The 17,457-nt window shown below is 38.9% G+C and overlaps 1 protein-coding gene across 3 annotated transcripts in view; it reads right to left on the bottom strand.

Annotated features, from left to right (window-relative positions):
• Positions 1-329: 329 nt before the first annotated feature.
• The window catches only part of PDE4D (phosphodiesterase 4D), a 647,997-nt gene continuing 630,869 nt past the window's right edge, over positions 330-17,457 (bottom strand). For all 3 annotated transcript variants that reach the window (XM_066602773.1, XM_066602775.1, XM_066602774.1), the window contains exons 11-15: positions 17,158-17,257; positions 13,911-14,065; positions 11,387-11,509; positions 9,540-9,722; positions 330-6,706 (exon numbers count right to left, since the gene is read on the bottom strand). In XM_066602773.1, coding sequence (XP_066458870.1) covers positions 6,305-6,706; positions 9,540-9,722; positions 11,387-11,509; positions 13,911-14,065; positions 17,158-17,257 — 963 coding nt within the window. In that variant the 3' untranslated portion in view covers positions 330-6,304. The remainder of the gene's footprint in view (positions 6,707-9,539; positions 9,723-11,386; positions 11,510-13,910; positions 14,066-17,157; positions 17,258-17,457) is intronic.

Below are 17,457 nucleotides of genomic sequence, written 5' to 3' on the forward strand. Positions count from 1 at the left end.
GCAGATAGCACTGTCCACATCCCAATGGCATAGTTTGTTACTGAAATCAACGCCTGTAGTATTATTAATAGTAATGTAGTACTATCTGCTTCCAGTGCTGTCAACATTGACAGTTGTTTGGAGTTGATCTGCAGTCCTCGAGTGGTGGACCCATTGTTTAGGATAGGGCATCAAAATTAAAATTCCTGGACAACCCCTTTTAAAATGTGAAAATGATCAATTTTGTTTGGTGGTTGCAAACATTTGCAAAAAGGCAATTTAATCTTCACACCAATTATTCCGCTATTCTAGGAACCAAGACCTGAACAAAGACTCATACACAAAGAAGATAGGCAGAACCAACCCATGCTTTTATTTCCATTGCATATAAAAATTTTATATGAAGATATTGATGTACAGTACTATCCCATAGGCTGTTAAAGAGGCTAAGAAACATTGAAAATCATTGCAGTGTTTACACAGGATGCCATTGTACTGGCATACCCAAAAACAAAGAATAGAAGGAAAAAAATACAAAAATAACATAAATGATTCAGGACTTTATGTAGTTTGAGAATCCCTTTTTTTTAAAATATGGTTTAAAAGAAAAGCAATCAAAATACTTTGGACCAGGGCTGCTAAAATCTACAGTTTGTGTGTCAAAAAGGAGGCTCTGATTACCTACGAAAAAGAATCTCCCCTTTCACGGAACAGTCACCGACTTTGATGGCTGGGCAGTGATGGAATGAAATATAATCCTCAGTGTTTTGTAACATAAATACAGTGTTAATAGGGTTTAACTGGCCAGAAAGCACAATCGGTGTTAAATGGGAAAAAGACAACTGGCATAATTGGCTCTTAAGTCAACCATGACCAGATTGTACCACCTACGCAATATAAATAGGGTGGCCTTACACTTGTAAAACACATCCTTCATTTGAGGCAGAAGACTATGTTGTATCAATGCTATACACTGTACAAGAGCAACACAGTCAGTATCAGACGTAACGTAGGTGGGGAATGACTATTACGAAGGCTTTAAATGGATTGTCCCACTTCAAGATGGTGTCCTGCAGGAAGCAGACAGCTCCGTACATTGCATAGTGGTCTGGGTTTGTACTGCAGAAAGAGTCCTATTGAAGTGAATGGGACTCAGCCTGTAGTACCAACCTGTGCCACTGCACAATATAGGGAGCGGTCTACTTCCTGCAGCAAAACAGCTAAAAGGTGAGCCCATCCCTTTAACCCTTTGGTGGTCAGATCATTCTCAAGAGTCTTCTCCCATTCCACCTGTGCTGTTACTTAAATAATCGATAGGAAGATATGTGTATTTATTTCATTATAATAGTGCAACTATACATATCTATACAATGGTATCTACGCTATACATTACTCTCTCTACAAAATAGATAAGCTTTGGATTACTAGACCACTAGTATTAATGTCATTATTGTGAAGCGTAACCAAAAGGAGACGCTTCCTATACATGCAGTACAGCAATATTTAAAAACTGCTACAATGGGTTAGTTAACCCTACTATATTATACATATACTGTATGTGGAAACATACGAACGTACGGATTAAATATTGCTCTGGTGGATAATGCAAAGAAAAAAATAGAAGAAGCAACAAGGTAAAATGTGTTGTAAGATATGAAAAGTAAGTAGACTTGCATGTACACATACATTATATACATGCAAGTGTATGTATGCATATATATTAGTGTGTATGTGCAGTAACTGGGTACTGTGCAGAAGCGAAATAGGAAATATAAAAATGTTTAAAAAGTTATATATACATTTCATATAAAGTAAATTTTAAGGGGAATTGAGGTGTCCTTCAAAAATGAGGTAGCGTCTCCACTTTCCCAGAGTAAATCCCCATTTAGTTCCCGTATTTGTTACCAGCTGGGCTGCGTAATAATTGACAATAAGAATAAAAACTCAGGAAATGGTTAATTTTAGAAAAGCCCATAACGGCTATCCCTGGCTTCTTATCACCTTTCCCATATCATCTACAGCTCAATTTGTGTAACATTTGTAACAGCAATCAGATATTACAATGGCAAAGTGGAAAACATCTGGGAAAAATTAAAGAAAAATAACAATTTAAAGGGAACCTGTAACATTGAAGACGCAGTCCGATTTGTCAGCACCATGTTAGAGTGGGAGGAGCTGAGCAGATTAATATATAGTTTTATGGGGAAAGATTCAGTAGAACTTGTCCTTTTTATTGATCTAAATCCCCACTTAAGCACCACCCACAGGACTCCCAGAATATCAGTGATTAACGTCTTTAAGCAAAAACCTGGGTTCCTGGCACTCCTGTCAGTAGATCGATGGTGGTAAGAATTACTTGGGGATCCAAACCCAGACCCACCAGCGCCCTCCTGGATTGCGGATTTCCCGAAATTATCTTTTATTCGCCTAATAACCCTACAAAGGACAAATAAGTGAAATATTTCTTAAAGACGTTTAATTTTTGGAACCCTAGTATATCCATGTTCAATAAAGATCACATCTGAAGACATCTGTTGTACTACTAATTCTTCTATTCCCGAATGTATGATGTAATGAGACCCTAAAGTGGTAAATTCCTAAACACGCATACAGCAAACAGCCATTAGGACAAGTGTGACCAAGTATTCTAATTTTATCAGTGATTGCCATTTTTTTCTGTTTGCATGGAGGCTGTCAATCCCTGATAAGACCGCCCACTGGACTCCTAGGCCCAGAATAAGTAGAGATTTAGATCTATAAATGACAAGTTCTACTGAATGTTTTTAGACAAAACTATATATCAATTGTCTCAGCTCTACCTACTTTAGAACATGGTGTTGGCAGATCGGTGCATTTTCAACCTGACAGGTTACCTTTAAAAAAAATTTATTTTCCTTTGAACTATTTTGAAATTGGAAAAAAAATCTACATTGAAGCATATTTCACATTTTTATTTTTAGAATTAAGAAATAATGTAAGTACAGTTATTATTTTATGACCCACTTTTGAAGCATTTGAACAATGACCTGTGCAAGACCCTGGTATGGTTACGGAGGCATAACTTGAAGCTTATAGGCTCCAGTGCAAAATTTGTAACCGGGACCCTCAACTATCCTAGTACTGGTGTCATCCTACTGGACAGAGGGACACTGAGGATCCCTTCGGGCTTCAAAGCCAGTTGGGACCCCCAACTATCCTAGTACTGGTGTCATCCTACTGGACAGAGGGACACTGAGGATCCCTTCGGGCTTCAAAGCCAGTTGGGACCACAACTGTTACACTTCTGTAGTCACGTCCCCATATGATGGTGTGATTGGAAAGAAAATAAAACTATATTGACCTCACTTCTATTTTCTAGCTTTGGATTAAATAAATAATAAAAAAAAGTGCATGGTTGAAACAAAAAAAATCTCAAGAAAATGCCCAGCCTTTTTCCTTCAACTCTCATTTCCAAATGCAGCAAAACATATTAAAATATAGTTCAGAGTTAAGGCACAGCCCTGGGACCAAAGACCTGCAGCTTTTATATTTACCATAGCATTTTTTTTTTCAAATTTTTTGTTTTCAGATTTTCCATAAAGAAGCTCTAAGGTGGCATTATAATACAGAAGTTAAATGTACAGGAGTAAATATACAGAATATTCATTCTCTCACCAAGAGTTTCAAGATATAAGAACACCGCCTGTTTCCAGAGGATGTCATAACAATAATAAGAACTGGTATTTTACAATTAACATTATGTACATTACAATAAATACATGGTTGTAAACAGAGACAAACAAGACTGTATTACAGGTAAGGTCATCCGGTGAGGAAAATCATGAATGGCACAAAAGTAATAAATATGTTAATAATAATAATAAAATAAAAACACTTTGCACTTTGACACGGCTCTCTGTAAATCCATTTCGTTCAAGTTTTTTTTTTCCTTTTGAAAACAATGTTGTACCTTCAAAATAAACTTTCTTAATTAAAAGTAAATTTAAAAAAAACCTTAAAAAAATAAAATAAAATTTGCTGCCCTACAGCACCAAGTGTGTTGCATTTTATTTATGGCAAAAAATATATATATATATTGAATTCTATGCCTAAAAAAAAAAAAAAGTTAGAACTATAAATAAAAAGCCACTTTTTCTGGTTAATTACAATAAAATTGGCCCACACTTTGGCAAAAAAAAGAAGGAAAAAAAGGAAAGAAAAGGATTATACAGTGCATTAGATTTATCAACCAAAACAATATCTCTTCACTTCTTGCTGATTGTCCATGGATGATGATGGGTGATTATTTGGGGGGGGGAATTTATTCTTGCATGCTTAATGAATGGTGACATGGTGTTGTATGAAACAATTTCCATTAGTGCAGTTGTGAACCCTTTCAGGTCGACCTTTATTTTTGGAAATAATATTGCTTTTTTTTAAAATCATCGTTACATTCCAGGCACTCCATGAGTAGGAGGTGAGCGACAGGATGAGTAATGTGTGGAATGGAAAATCCCTACATATTAGACAGCACAGTGGGTTCTTCTATTCAAAGCGTTTATGCAGATAGATGCTGGAGGTAAAACTGCAGAGGAGACTTGTCTAAATTCGCTTGCCAAATGAGAAATTTCTAAAAAGGTGTGAAACACAAGTAAGAGACACTTAAGGCTACACCGAAGGCTGAAGTCCTTAGAAAAGAACTTTTTTTTTTTTTCTCATATATTTTTTTTTTAAATACTTTTTGTCAAAAAATATTTTTGGCCAAGATTATACACAAACAACATTACTTTGCATGCAAGTAGATGCATTTTTTTTTTTTTACAGCGTACGGATGATTTTAGACTCGACAGACATTGGTTAGCAGTACCATAAGCTTCGCTAGTAGTGCCGCTTATTTAGCACTGCTACATTACACAGGTAGAGATAGATTATAGAGTTGTTTTTTACTTTTAGCTATACAATATAGATGGCATTGGCGGATGCTTAATATTGTGTACTTTTTTTTTTTGGTGAGTTTGACAGTAGTGCCTATGTTCAAGCTTGACTGTTGGTCACCATACAGTTCAGTATATACACACATACATGTGTAGACATATATGTGTGTGATGCAGCTATATACTTCTAAGTAAACACAGAACATTTTGTTAACTTGCTATTATATTGCACATACAGTAAGCCAATTAGATCAGGACGAAGAAGAAAAAAAAAAAGTTAAAAGGCATTCAGCATGTAACATCGTTGCATTAACATTGGGTTCACGGACACAAGCGGTTGACGGCATGGGCCAATTGATCACACAATCCACTTAGACGATGGTAATCCCTATTTTGTGGTGGTGTAAGGTTTGAAACATTGAGACTGGGCAACCTGTACAATGATGAAGGGGTGACCTTCCACAGTAGATGGGAAAAGTGGCCAATGTGTTCTTTCTGTGCTAATCAGAACATTAAAAGAGGGTTCAAATCTAAGTTGTACTGAAAGGGTTTCCTGCAAGACAGTGTCTTTAAGAAAGATACAAGCATATAAAAGAAATGGATCTCTACAGTCCAATCAATTGCTATGAAATTCTAAGGTGCAAAAAAATCCATAACCTGGAGAAGTTGTCCAGTGTAGTACATCTCTTGTACTGAAAACTTGCAAGTTACTCTTTGGAAAAAAAAATCAGTGGCGGATGAATGTACCTTTTTTGTTTTTCTTTGTGTTTTTTTTTTTTTAAGTTTATTTTTTTTAATAGAATACCTCAATATGTTTAATAATAAAAGTAAGCTCTACAAAAAAAAATCTTTGTATTACATATGGTACAAAATGCAGAGTATGTTGCAGCCCAAAGAGCGGCAGATTTTTTTTTTCAATATATTTTTTAGTCATTTTATCAGGAAGACTTAAAATTAGAAAATCATGTCATCTCCACAGCTCATCCTCTTGCCATGATGCTATGCCATCCACCACGTGTCCCGAAATGAGATTTTTTTTACAAAACACTGTAGAACGCCTTTTTAAAATCCTGTTGGTGCTGTTTGTTTCTTGCAAGCTAAGCCGCATGGTCTTCCTTGGTCTTATCACTCCACAAAACAAAAACAAAAAAAACAAAACAAAGACTTTCAGGGTAGGTGATGTTCTCCTCTGCCAAAGTTTCCTGTTAGCTTCTCAATGCTGTGAAATGAATTTCAGTTAAAATTCCTGAGTGCCAAACTGAGTAAACTAGGTCAATTTTGATCAACAAATATCCTGGCAGATGACAGTGAGGTGTGAGCATGGTTGCGGCACGTTTCATGCACTTTGGAAACCATATTTTTTCTAAAATTAAAAACATTAAAAAGATCAAAAGAGAAAGCTTTCCACACTGTTACGTATCTGGGGAGTGCTCTCCTTCTAGTGCGCTAGGTTCTGTCTGACTTTCCTCTTCTTCCACCTGTTCATCAAGTGGAATTTCAGTTGATTCCGAGTCCTGGGTACAAAGGGTCTTTGAGTCACTACAACTGGTGTCCTCTTCCACTTGACTCCCACTGTCCTTTTCTGTGTCTGACTCTCCATCTTCTTCCAGTGTAAGTTCAAACTGGAATTTCTCCGTTTGGCCTTGCCTCCCTTCTTCCTGCTCATCAGGTGCAGGGGATGGACTCTGGGGAATTGTGCTTTGATACCACTCTCTGTTGTCCTCCAGTGTGTCCAGAATATCTTGGGCATCTGGGTGAACAAGATCTGCCCATGTCTCCCATAATGGATGAACAATGTAGTCTATGAATCCAACCTAAACAAAGAAAAACACAACAAAGGCATTATACACACAGTATTTTTAATTTAACTAGGTTAACTTAAAAAATATCCATTTATTAGGATAGCATTCCTGACAATTTTGGGCAAATGCAAATTTCCTTTTGAAATGGTTGAAATATACCAAAATCTAAAGTTATTTCCAATCCACAGGATAGGGCATAAGTTTATGATCATGGGGATCAGATGGCTGGGAACCCCCTCCCAACGATCCTGAGAACAGAGCTTCTAATGTCCCCCACATGCATAGAATGGAGGACGTACATGCACACCACTGTTCCAGTCATTTCCATAATAGCACCAGAAATTGCTGAGCACTTGGCAATCTTTGATGTTGGTACATCTTTGGTGAATGGTACAGCGACGTGCATGTGCATCCTCCACTCCATACATGTGGGGCCATCGGGACTCCCATTCTTGGGATCAGTGGGGGTCCAAGCAGTTTGACCACATCAACCATAATGTTATCCCCTATCCTGTAGATAGGGATTGGACCAAAATCTAAAACTATTCTCTATCACTCCAACATCTAGAGCGACTGTCACATCGTTCATGACACCCCTTTCCTACAAATGTGTAGATGTTTATTAGGGATTGTCTCGAGCACACCTGTTCATACAGTATGCCAAACTAGGGCATGTGGATGTCATAAAGAGGCGTCCTGCTCAGGATGCCCAGCTATAATGGAGAGACTCTTTTTAAGAGCAGCTTCCATCTCACAGCTTCCTGTAGCGGCTCCATTCTCAAAGGGGATGTCTCTGAGAAATTTAAAGGTGTCATCTCATCAATTACTGGGATTTACTCACCATTTAAAGTGATGGCAAATTACTAGGATATTCACTGGGTATATCCCTTAAAATATAACTTTTATTAATCAATAAATATAAAATGATTGGGCCTCACAAAAAACAGACAAACTGGAACTAACAAACACAGAGCAAGAATTTTAAACCCTGGAAAAGGACCAGAGAAAATATATGCAATTGACACCTCTATTACAATGCAGAAGTATCCTGCAACGTGAGACACTCTAATGCACTCTTTTTCAGTCACCATTGGGGATGGATGTCACCCAATAAAGATTAGAGGACCATATTAGGATGCGTCCTTCACAAAAAGATGAAAAGAGGATGATCATTCCATCAAGGTAAGTGGTTTACGGAACACCTCCAATGGTGACGTACATTCGGGCTCCTATTGTGTCTCATCAACAAGGATCAGAATTATTAGAGGTGAAATGACAAGAGGCCACCAGGCCTATGTCTTCTTAGTACACAAACCCTCTTAAATAAGAGATAAAATCTGGTTCTTGACCAGGTAACTGCCCTATCTGGATAATAGCACCGGGCTAAAGATGCTGAAACAGTAGGACACCAGCAGCAGCCTATGATAGGTCCTTGTCCGTGATGAAAAAAGAACTGTATATAGTTTCGTTTAGAATGGACAAACCACAAGCAAAGCTTCTGCTGATGCCCCCCGAGAAAAAATACACAAGTGGCTAATAGATTATCAACCACAGGTTATCAATCAATGAAGAATCAAATTCTGCTAGAAATAACCAGAGAACCACCATTAAGGTACTGATGCGTTCTCATGCAGAATATAGCTTCAATAACCATTCAGGACGAGATTCAGAAAAACCTTCTGAGAGAATTATTAATGCAGAAATGGTTCATACTGGTTCAACGCGTTTCTGTCATACACAGACTCATCAGGAACCGTAATCTATGATGGTGTCATCAGACACGAAATTGTCCTTGGTAGTTATAACGTTTCTCTAATCTATGATACAAAGGTGCCATACACTGAAAATAATGCTGTTATCAGGCAATGAATATGAAACCCTGAACTTCCCTAAGTAGTTAAGTCCTCCTAGATGAGAAAAGGAGGAATTCGCTCCTCTAGATAAACCTAACCAGATTAAAAGGGACACTAAAATAGAAGATAACGCGTCCCAAATAACCCAAAAATTGATTAAACCCCTAAAAAAGGGGACTTTTGGGATAGAAATGACAAACTGGGAACAATATCCACAGAAAACCAGCAACCCCACGATATGTGGAGAAAGCTTCTAACAAAAAGGTAAACCCTAATCCGGTAGGAGACAGAGCAAAAAGTTGGAAGAAATCCATCATTTCCCTCCTGTCTACCATCAAGACAGGAGCTGCTGTTCTCACTCTTTTCTTCCAACTTTTTGCTCTGTCTCCTACCTATGGTCCTCTAATCTTTATTGGGTGACATCCATCCCCAATGGTGACTGAAAAAGAGTGCATTAGAGTGTCTCACGTTGCAGGATACTTCTGCATTGTAATAGAGGTGTCAATTGCATATATTTTCTCTGGTCCTTTTCCAGGGTTTAAAATTCTTGCTCTGTGTTTGTTAGTTCCAGTTTGTCTGTTTTTGTGAGGCCCAATCATTTTATATTTATTGATTAATAAAAGTTATATTTTAAGGGATATACCCAGTGAATATTTTGAGAGAGCCTTTCTTCTATATCCCTCTGCCTCTGTGAATTATATTTTCAAATTACTAGGATATCCCATCACTTAGTGACTCGTAGGAGTTTGACAGCTGGCTCCCCCCTTTGTGCCTCAGAATTAGAGAGAAGCCATGCTATTTAAAAGGCCTGTCCCAGCTGAACTACCACCGCTTCTGTAAGCATGTCGCTGGCTATTTGCCCTGTATTAATACATGGTTACACTAAATTCATCAAAGCAGTGGCACTATTTATATCAGTTGCCCTGTAATGATCAGAAGCGCTGCAATTTATGCAAAGTAGCTACGTATATCTAGTGAAACAAACGCTCTACCTGTGATTTCTCCACAGATGCGTTGTGCTTATCACACATGGGGCTTATTTCCATCCCTCGTTCTCTTTCTCGGTCTCCTTGCCTGAAGAATTCCTCCATGATCCGGTCTGTCCAGTGTCGGTATAGCTGCAGTGGTTTCGTTGGATTACTGAGATCCGCACAATGCACCATATTCTGCAGAACCTAAAATAGACATAAAAACAACGTCACCTGCTGTGTTATTACACAGGAGGCACAAGTCTTCTATTTCATTTACACTTTCCTTAGTTGTGAAGAGCCGTCTAGAAGAGTCATGTTGTGCAGCTTTAGTTAGAGCTAGATAAATAAGGAAACCGCCAAGCATTATCCCACATATGGAGCATGCGGTAATTTTTTTTTTCTAGCAATATCTTTTTGAAGAAAAATAAGAACTAAATCCAAACACTGTTTAAAACATCGTTCTCTGACCTGTGACTCTCTAGCTGTAGAAAAGCTACAACTCGAATTATGCACCATCAGCCTACCGTCACAGCATGCTGGTGGTGATACTATCACAGCACACTGGCCACAACATGGAATTGGGTCTGAGCTGATGTCCATGCGTCCTGATTGGTCAGCTTGGAGAGCACCAGCCAACGGCCAATCAGCCATTGTTGTAGTGTATATTTTCCAGCCCCTCCTCTCCGAGGGTGCCGGTTATTCCTATGCATGCTCTGATCCAACTCATTGTCTGATAAGTCCTTGGTCTTTATTCTGATTACTGGGTGGTTTGATAAAGACACTACAGCTTTAACCCCTTGAGTGGCAGGTTTCCTACCACCCTGTCGTGCCCACCAGGGCAGGTTTTTTAAAATGGTCTAATCATTGAATTTCAACTAGTTTTGCAGTTGCGTCTCAAGAGCCATAACTTTTTCATTTTTCCATTGACATGGCCATATGAGGGGTTGTTTTTTGCGGGACAAGTTGTGATTTTTTAAACAGGGGGGAGGAAAAAAAGAAATGGGGAAAAAAGAAAAAAAGGGGCCATGTCATTAAGGGGTTAAATAATGTATTAACTTCCTTCTCTGGGTCATTACGACGCATGGATACCACATGTGTGATTGTATTTTTGATTTTTTACAAAGTAAAGGGAGACAAGTGGTTTTTTTATTTTTTTAATAATTTTTTTACTTTTTTTTTTATTTTTATTTTTTTGTCCCTTTAGGGGACTTCCACAGGGACCCATCAGGACCCCCTGATCACATTCCGGGGGTCCGATGGTGACAGCCCTTTACATGCTGCAGTGACAACCCTTTACATGCTGCAGTCACAGACTGCAGCATGTAAAGGGTTAACACAGCAGAGATCGGAGGTTTTCTCTGATCTCTGCTGTAAGAGCAGGTACCTAGCTGTCCTCTGTCAGCCAAGCACCAAGCTCTCCCTGCCACAGAGACCATCGGCTTGCTTCTAACAAGCCGATGGTCTCTATGGCAACTTGTAAACAAAGCAGGACATTGCCGACATGTCGGCAATATCTTCTGCTGGTTTTTCAAAGCCCTTGCACTGCTCTGTGTGGGTCTGTGCAGGCAGAGCACACTGCCACAGCTTGTGGCATTGTGCTCTGCAGCTCCCATAGTGATACATAGCCCAGAAATCTTCCGGGCTATGTTGCTATGAGCAGTGGAGCTCGTCCCCGGAAATTTTCCGGGCGTGCCACTCAAGGGGTTAACGCCGAATACATTTCAGATCCGTTCTACACAGACTTGCTTATGTTCCTGCAATTCTGACAATAAGAAACATGATAAGACTGATCACTTAGATTCAAGATGAAAATCAAGGAAAAGTTATATGCCATATTTGTACAGACAGTTGCTCACGAGGTACATTACCTGTATCCTATCCGAATAGTTGTCAAGGAGAAGGACTCCTGAACTTGTCACCTTCTTGGTTTCAACCATCGTTTTTAAATCGGCCAGTAAATTCATATGCTTTGACATGTCTGTCGCAAGCACCTTGAAGACAGAATGTGAATCTAATTACTAAATCATACAGAGTCCTATATCCGAACATTATATACACGCACCAGATCCCTAATAAAACTGCTGAGCTTGGACTCAGACCTTCTATGTTGTTTTAGTGGAGAATCTGTTTTCCCATGCCCCAAGAAAAATGCCAAAATTATCCTAAAAGCCCTAAGGGCAGATACTGAGCTCAATATGTCTGTCATTTGTTAGGATGTCAGCAGTAAAGCAGACCTGTCTCAGTGCGGAATACAAAATAAGGCTGGGCATGAAATAATGGCAGAGACAGCAACAAAAGTAATAAGGGGAAACAAGAGGATGCCACGATCATCTCGCCACAAGTAGGTCATAGAAATGCCAGTAAATTTCACAGATCGTAAAGGAAGAAAAAAATATAGTCCAGGAATTTGTGAATGTTTCCAGGTTTGTCTGATTTTTAACAGATTTTCTTTGATGACCACTATAAGACTGCCTGAGAAGCCGTTCAAATGGAAAAAAGGAAATGCTCTACAAATGTTATGTTTTCCAAGCCAAAATCTTGTAGATCCCTGCTGTATGGTTATATCAAGGTGAGACCTAATTGCTAAAGTAACTGACAAGACGAATGCTTTTCCTACTTCACGAGCTTACATGAATGGATGTTGATGCTTAACAATGTTTCATTTGATACCCCCTTTTCTATACACCTGATTCGGATGTATGGACTTTATAGAATGGGATCCTCAACTTGGCACCCTTCTTTATAACGGCCAACTGTGTAACATGATAAAAAAAATGGCCAGTAGTGACCTTCCCCAGCAATGTAAATTGATCTAGTCTGGATCATTATAATCTGCCAATTGCCAGGTTTGCTTAAACTGAAAAAAGGAGTTAACTTGAGACCATGGGTACCATATATTACGTACCCATAGGCCAACTCAGTGTAAACTAAATACACTATTTTTTTCTAGCCATTGAGACATTCGGGAATTAGTCACTCACTTGGGATCACCATCTTCAACCATAAGACAGTTAGCACATGTTCAGGTACTCAGTCCAATACTAAAACTCTCTTTTTAGTCTGGCCTCTGCCAGGTGTATTGCAAAACAGCAGTTTTCTCACATGCACAGTGCACAGGAAACAAAACAAATCCTGGCCGCCTGGCCTGTTGCTACACATCTAACAGTGCCCTCACTAACGACTACAATCAGAATACCATAAATTATATGTTCCAGCACAGTGAGCGTCCAATCTCCTGTCATGCCTTGCGGTCACCAGCGTACATTGCCTCTAAGGTGAAGCAAATAAGGCCTCTCCACAGCTGAGAAGCCTTCTCTAACTGAACTTTTTTCTACAAAATAGCCTTCCAGTGGCTCAAACTCGGCTGCACTGCCACACTATCTATAAATCTATCTAGGCAAATTTCTCATAAATCAGGCGTGCACTGTACTGATCAATCAATGGTATTGTCCATGAATAAGACATCTGCAGAGTACAAAGGGTTAATGACTGAGTTCAATGTAAAAGTCTTCTGCCTTATTTCTAAATACAGCTCACAGAAGACAAGAAATGTTCTTGTGAAGTAAGAAGAAAATATCCCGCCTGTCACACCTTTCCACAAGATGAAGACTATTTTCGTTACTAAGGGGGAGAGTGAGAATGTAAAATATACTGGAAATGGAAGCAGACAAGCGAAGAGGCTCAGGCTTCTGTGGCTATATGTCCTAGAATGAATGGGCATGCTGAGACTAATTCCAAACCAGTTGGTGTAAAAAACTGATAAAATAATTTAGATGGGTAGGAAAACACAACACACAGACTGAACAAAAGCTAACTTAGCTGAATAATAACATGGCACCAAGCCCTGTCCTACATATACACACAGCACTTATGCATGTGGCTATGTTCAATCAGATGCTGTATTATGGATATATTTTCCCTTAATAGTATTGCTTGTAGGGGAAATTATGGGGCAGAATGGAGGCACCACACATAGTGTGCCTATGGTTCTGCCATGAGCCTATTCTGGTAACATGAATGAACCAACTGTGCAAAATTATGTATTTAATAATAAAAAACAAGGATCTCCGCGTTTTAATGATCAGGGGTAAGGTTAGGCAGTCTGTTTGCCCATAGGTGGGTTGGGGGTTCCAGCGTGGAGACATCAAGCTAACTTGATACAGCTTCAGGGCAGTGTTCCAAATTTTAGCCCTAGGTGCCATTATACTGTTTATAGACAACATGTACTTCAGTTGACTTGATTCTACTTTACTACAATAAATGAAATACTATTTCTCTACAGGTTTTCACCAGTATTGGCAGTAATCAGGTTTACCTGAAGCCGGCATTGTCCTATAAATGGGCTAAGACAGAACACACAAAATGTGATGTTTGGTGACAATCTGTACTCACTATGTCAATGACCATTTTCCGTAATGATTGTCTCTGCTTTTTGGTCAAGTTCTGGAAAATGTCACAGTTCTCTTCTTGTAGCAGCTTGAAACCCACAGCCAAATGGTGGTTCTCCAGAACCGATGAGTCATTGTACATCAAGGCTAATTCTGAGTCTGGAAGAAAATCAAGGATCGCTATGAACAAGAGGCAACACTGGGGACTTGAGAAAGAAAAAACGGTTCAAACTTGTCTGTTAATTATAAGATATGATTGCCTGATTGCTTCAACTGCAATGAAGCAGCGTGAATCCATATAAATAAGAACAGGTCTGACGTGATAAATGATAGCTGCGGTGTCATGTGTTTGTTACTCTAAATGAATCAAAGAATAGAAGCTTTAATCACACCGGTCCAGGCATGACGCCAGCTTACCCCCTCGCAAAGAAATAATGACCCTTGCCAGTGTCTGACCTCTATGGCACAACATGATTGACAGCTGTGCCTCTCCATAGGTAGTGAGGCAGCGACACTCTCCGCGTCAATATGGCTTCGGCAATGGATGAGCAATTCATGATAGAACAAAGAGCTAGTTCTAAAGACTTGTGACACGTTTACAAAGCAATGAACAGCTTGTACCTTGGGAAATCAATAGAATATGCCCAATTGACCATAATTATCCTGTGCAAAATGTATGTATGAAACTCGCTGATCCCATTGGTTAGTCTGTATTGTTTTACAATGTAAAGTATAAAAATGTAAACGGCAAAAAAAGATATAAACCCTCTTCACTGAAATGGTACTTTTCTATATAGTTTTATCAAACTTCATCAAGGTATGAAGTGCTTTTTATTGTCTTTTATGAAGATGCTTAATTGGATTTTACCAAAATTTTAAGCATTTATACTTAACAATCCATTCTATACCCAACAGCCTACAGTAACTATAAGTGCCATACTGATATGATGGTGGGATCTCAACCAGCCAACCCTCCTTTTAATTATGGTGCAAAGTTGAAGGGTGTTATCTTAAGCAGGCAATCACTTTATAGGAATAAACCGATTTATGAATTAATACCTACATTCAAATTTTAAAAAATATATTTAAAAAAAATGTAATATTTAAAAAATTAAGAGGTTATTCCGATTTATGCAAAGTTGCTGCCAGATGAATGCTAATCAAATGTTTTTAAAGTTTGCAATGTGATTCTGCTTTGGATTTTGTGTCTGTAGCGCTAAGAACCATCACATTCTTCTGGCATTTCAGAAGTGTTTATTCCCAGGTTGCCTTGGATACGTCCTGTAGGCATTGCAGCGGTACAGATCAGTCTTGCTCAGTAGGAACAACCAGGGATGACTTTTTTTCTATTCAGCTCTGGGGACTGCGTTACTGACGATTAACAGGGGGCTGCTTAACAGGGATGCGAACAGGAAGGAAGTACAGAGTAGGGAATTCTGGTAAATGTAGTTTCAGGCTGTATGTCAGCAGGGATGCTGCGACCATCTTGGAAAATAGTGATGCAGGGAAACTTCAGAAAAGGACAGGATAAGGAGGACACCTTTCATATCTGGAATTTTTTAAATTTGCTTAGTAACCAGAACACCCCTATAATTAAAGCAAATTTAAAAGAATGTATTGTCCCACCAGTAAAATATAGGGGATAACTAGCAACCAGGTGAGGCTCCAACTGCTGGGACCCTTACTGAACATAAGAACGGGGTCTTGAAAGTCTCCACATGAAATGAGCTTCAGTCATGCATGTGCATTGCCATTCCATTCACTTCAATGCGATGGCTAGAGATAGTAAAGTTCAAGCCTTTGGCAATCTGCAGCTGTTCCATTCAATTGGCCTACATAGGACTGCTGTTCTTGTGATCAGTGGGGGTTCTAGTGGTCGGCCCACTGATTTGCTAGTTATCTACTATCCTGTAGATGGGGAGTGACTTTTATTGTTGGGGCAACCGCTTTTTATTTACTTAGAACATTTTGGTAAAATTGTAATTGTAATTTTGTTTTACTATATTATTTTAACATTGTAACCATGACTGTGTTACAGCTCATAATAAAATAAAGCAGAGTGATTAAAAATAAATAAAATAACACAAATGAATTACAACACGTGTATGTGCTTTTAATTGGAAACGCTGCAGGTCATTTGTCTAATAACATAATGTAAATAAAATGACAGTAATATTATATTGTAGTCATGTTATATATAACAATACAGCATTTAAATAAAAAAGCCCCAAAAACTTTGATTTCTCTTGTGAAGAACTTTAGTGATTTGTCATATCATCATGTAGTAAAAATGGCAAACACTAAGCTGAATAAAATGAATCCTGAAAACACGATGTACCTTGTGCATTGCACAGAACGCCACAAACCGAAACCCCCCAAAGAAAGGATTAAGGACCAGTACATGATATACTAGAATACGCTCTCCGCTCTGACATTCTCTCCACTCATTTGCAAAATGACTCATCACATTGATTTGTGCACTCTAGGGTATCCCTCTGGTTACTAGGCACGTAGCTGAAATCCAAGAATTATATTTAGGTACATGGAGCACAAAATGCCGTAGACGTTCTATTCCACCTATTCTTAAAGGAATATGCCCATCTGAGACTTTAATGGCATATCTACAGCATATCCAACTATGTCTAGTTATGGCCCACACTTTCCCTTGGCTTGGCTGAATGGGGTGGTCAGGAGTGGTTGAGATTTACAGAAGCAGCTGAGCAGGCTGCGCTAAGCCATTTCCGTAACCCCATGGAAGTAAATGGCAGTTACAGAAACCGCATAGCACAAGATACACCGTTAATAGATGATGGGACATCTCAGGTCCTACATGATGAGTATAGGATGTTTTCTAACTTAACGGGATTGGGTCAGCAGATTTATGCTGCCCTTTAGTGTACGGGGAGATAGCTGTCACTCTGCACGTGGGAAGAGGCCGGCACAGCCCACCCCGTGACTCGGGGGCTCAGCTCCAGTCAAACTTCAAAATACATCTATTCCGAAACACTGCAGCGTTTCAGAGTGAAACACTCAGGGTAACGGTAGGCATCTCTGTCTCTGGTTCATGCAGCATGAATCTGATGACACAATCCCTTCAAGTGGATTGTTTGTATCCAATATACTATATAGTTCTGGCTCTACGGACAGGATACAAAATTTAGATGTGAATGTCTGAAAAACACTCTATAAAATGTTAGCTTTTTTTTTTTTATATAGTTCTCAAAAACAATAACAAAAAGGCATTGACTTACTTGTGTTGATTAGAAACTGGTTGGAAACACCAGGGTGATCAACATCGTGTATTGCACTTGCAAAGATTGCAGCAAGAATTTCCAGATCTGTGAAAACAGCCTAAAACGAAAACAACATATAAATCAATGTGCCTCAATAGCTGAATAGACTCTATACTAATGGCAAAGATAGAAGGGAAGTGAATGAAAACACACTGCTATTTCAGGCCAATAAAAACTTCCTTATTTGTCCCTTCTTGTTTTGCCACTGGTCTCATTTCATTCGAATTGAACAACACTGCAATAGTCACTATGACAAGT

The sequence above is a fragment of the Eleutherodactylus coqui genome, chromosome 5, assembly GCF_035609145.1.
Source record: "Eleutherodactylus coqui strain aEleCoq1 chromosome 5, aEleCoq1.hap1, whole genome shotgun sequence".
Classification (NCBI taxonomy): domain Eukaryota; kingdom Metazoa; phylum Chordata; class Amphibia; order Anura; family Eleutherodactylidae; genus Eleutherodactylus; species Eleutherodactylus coqui.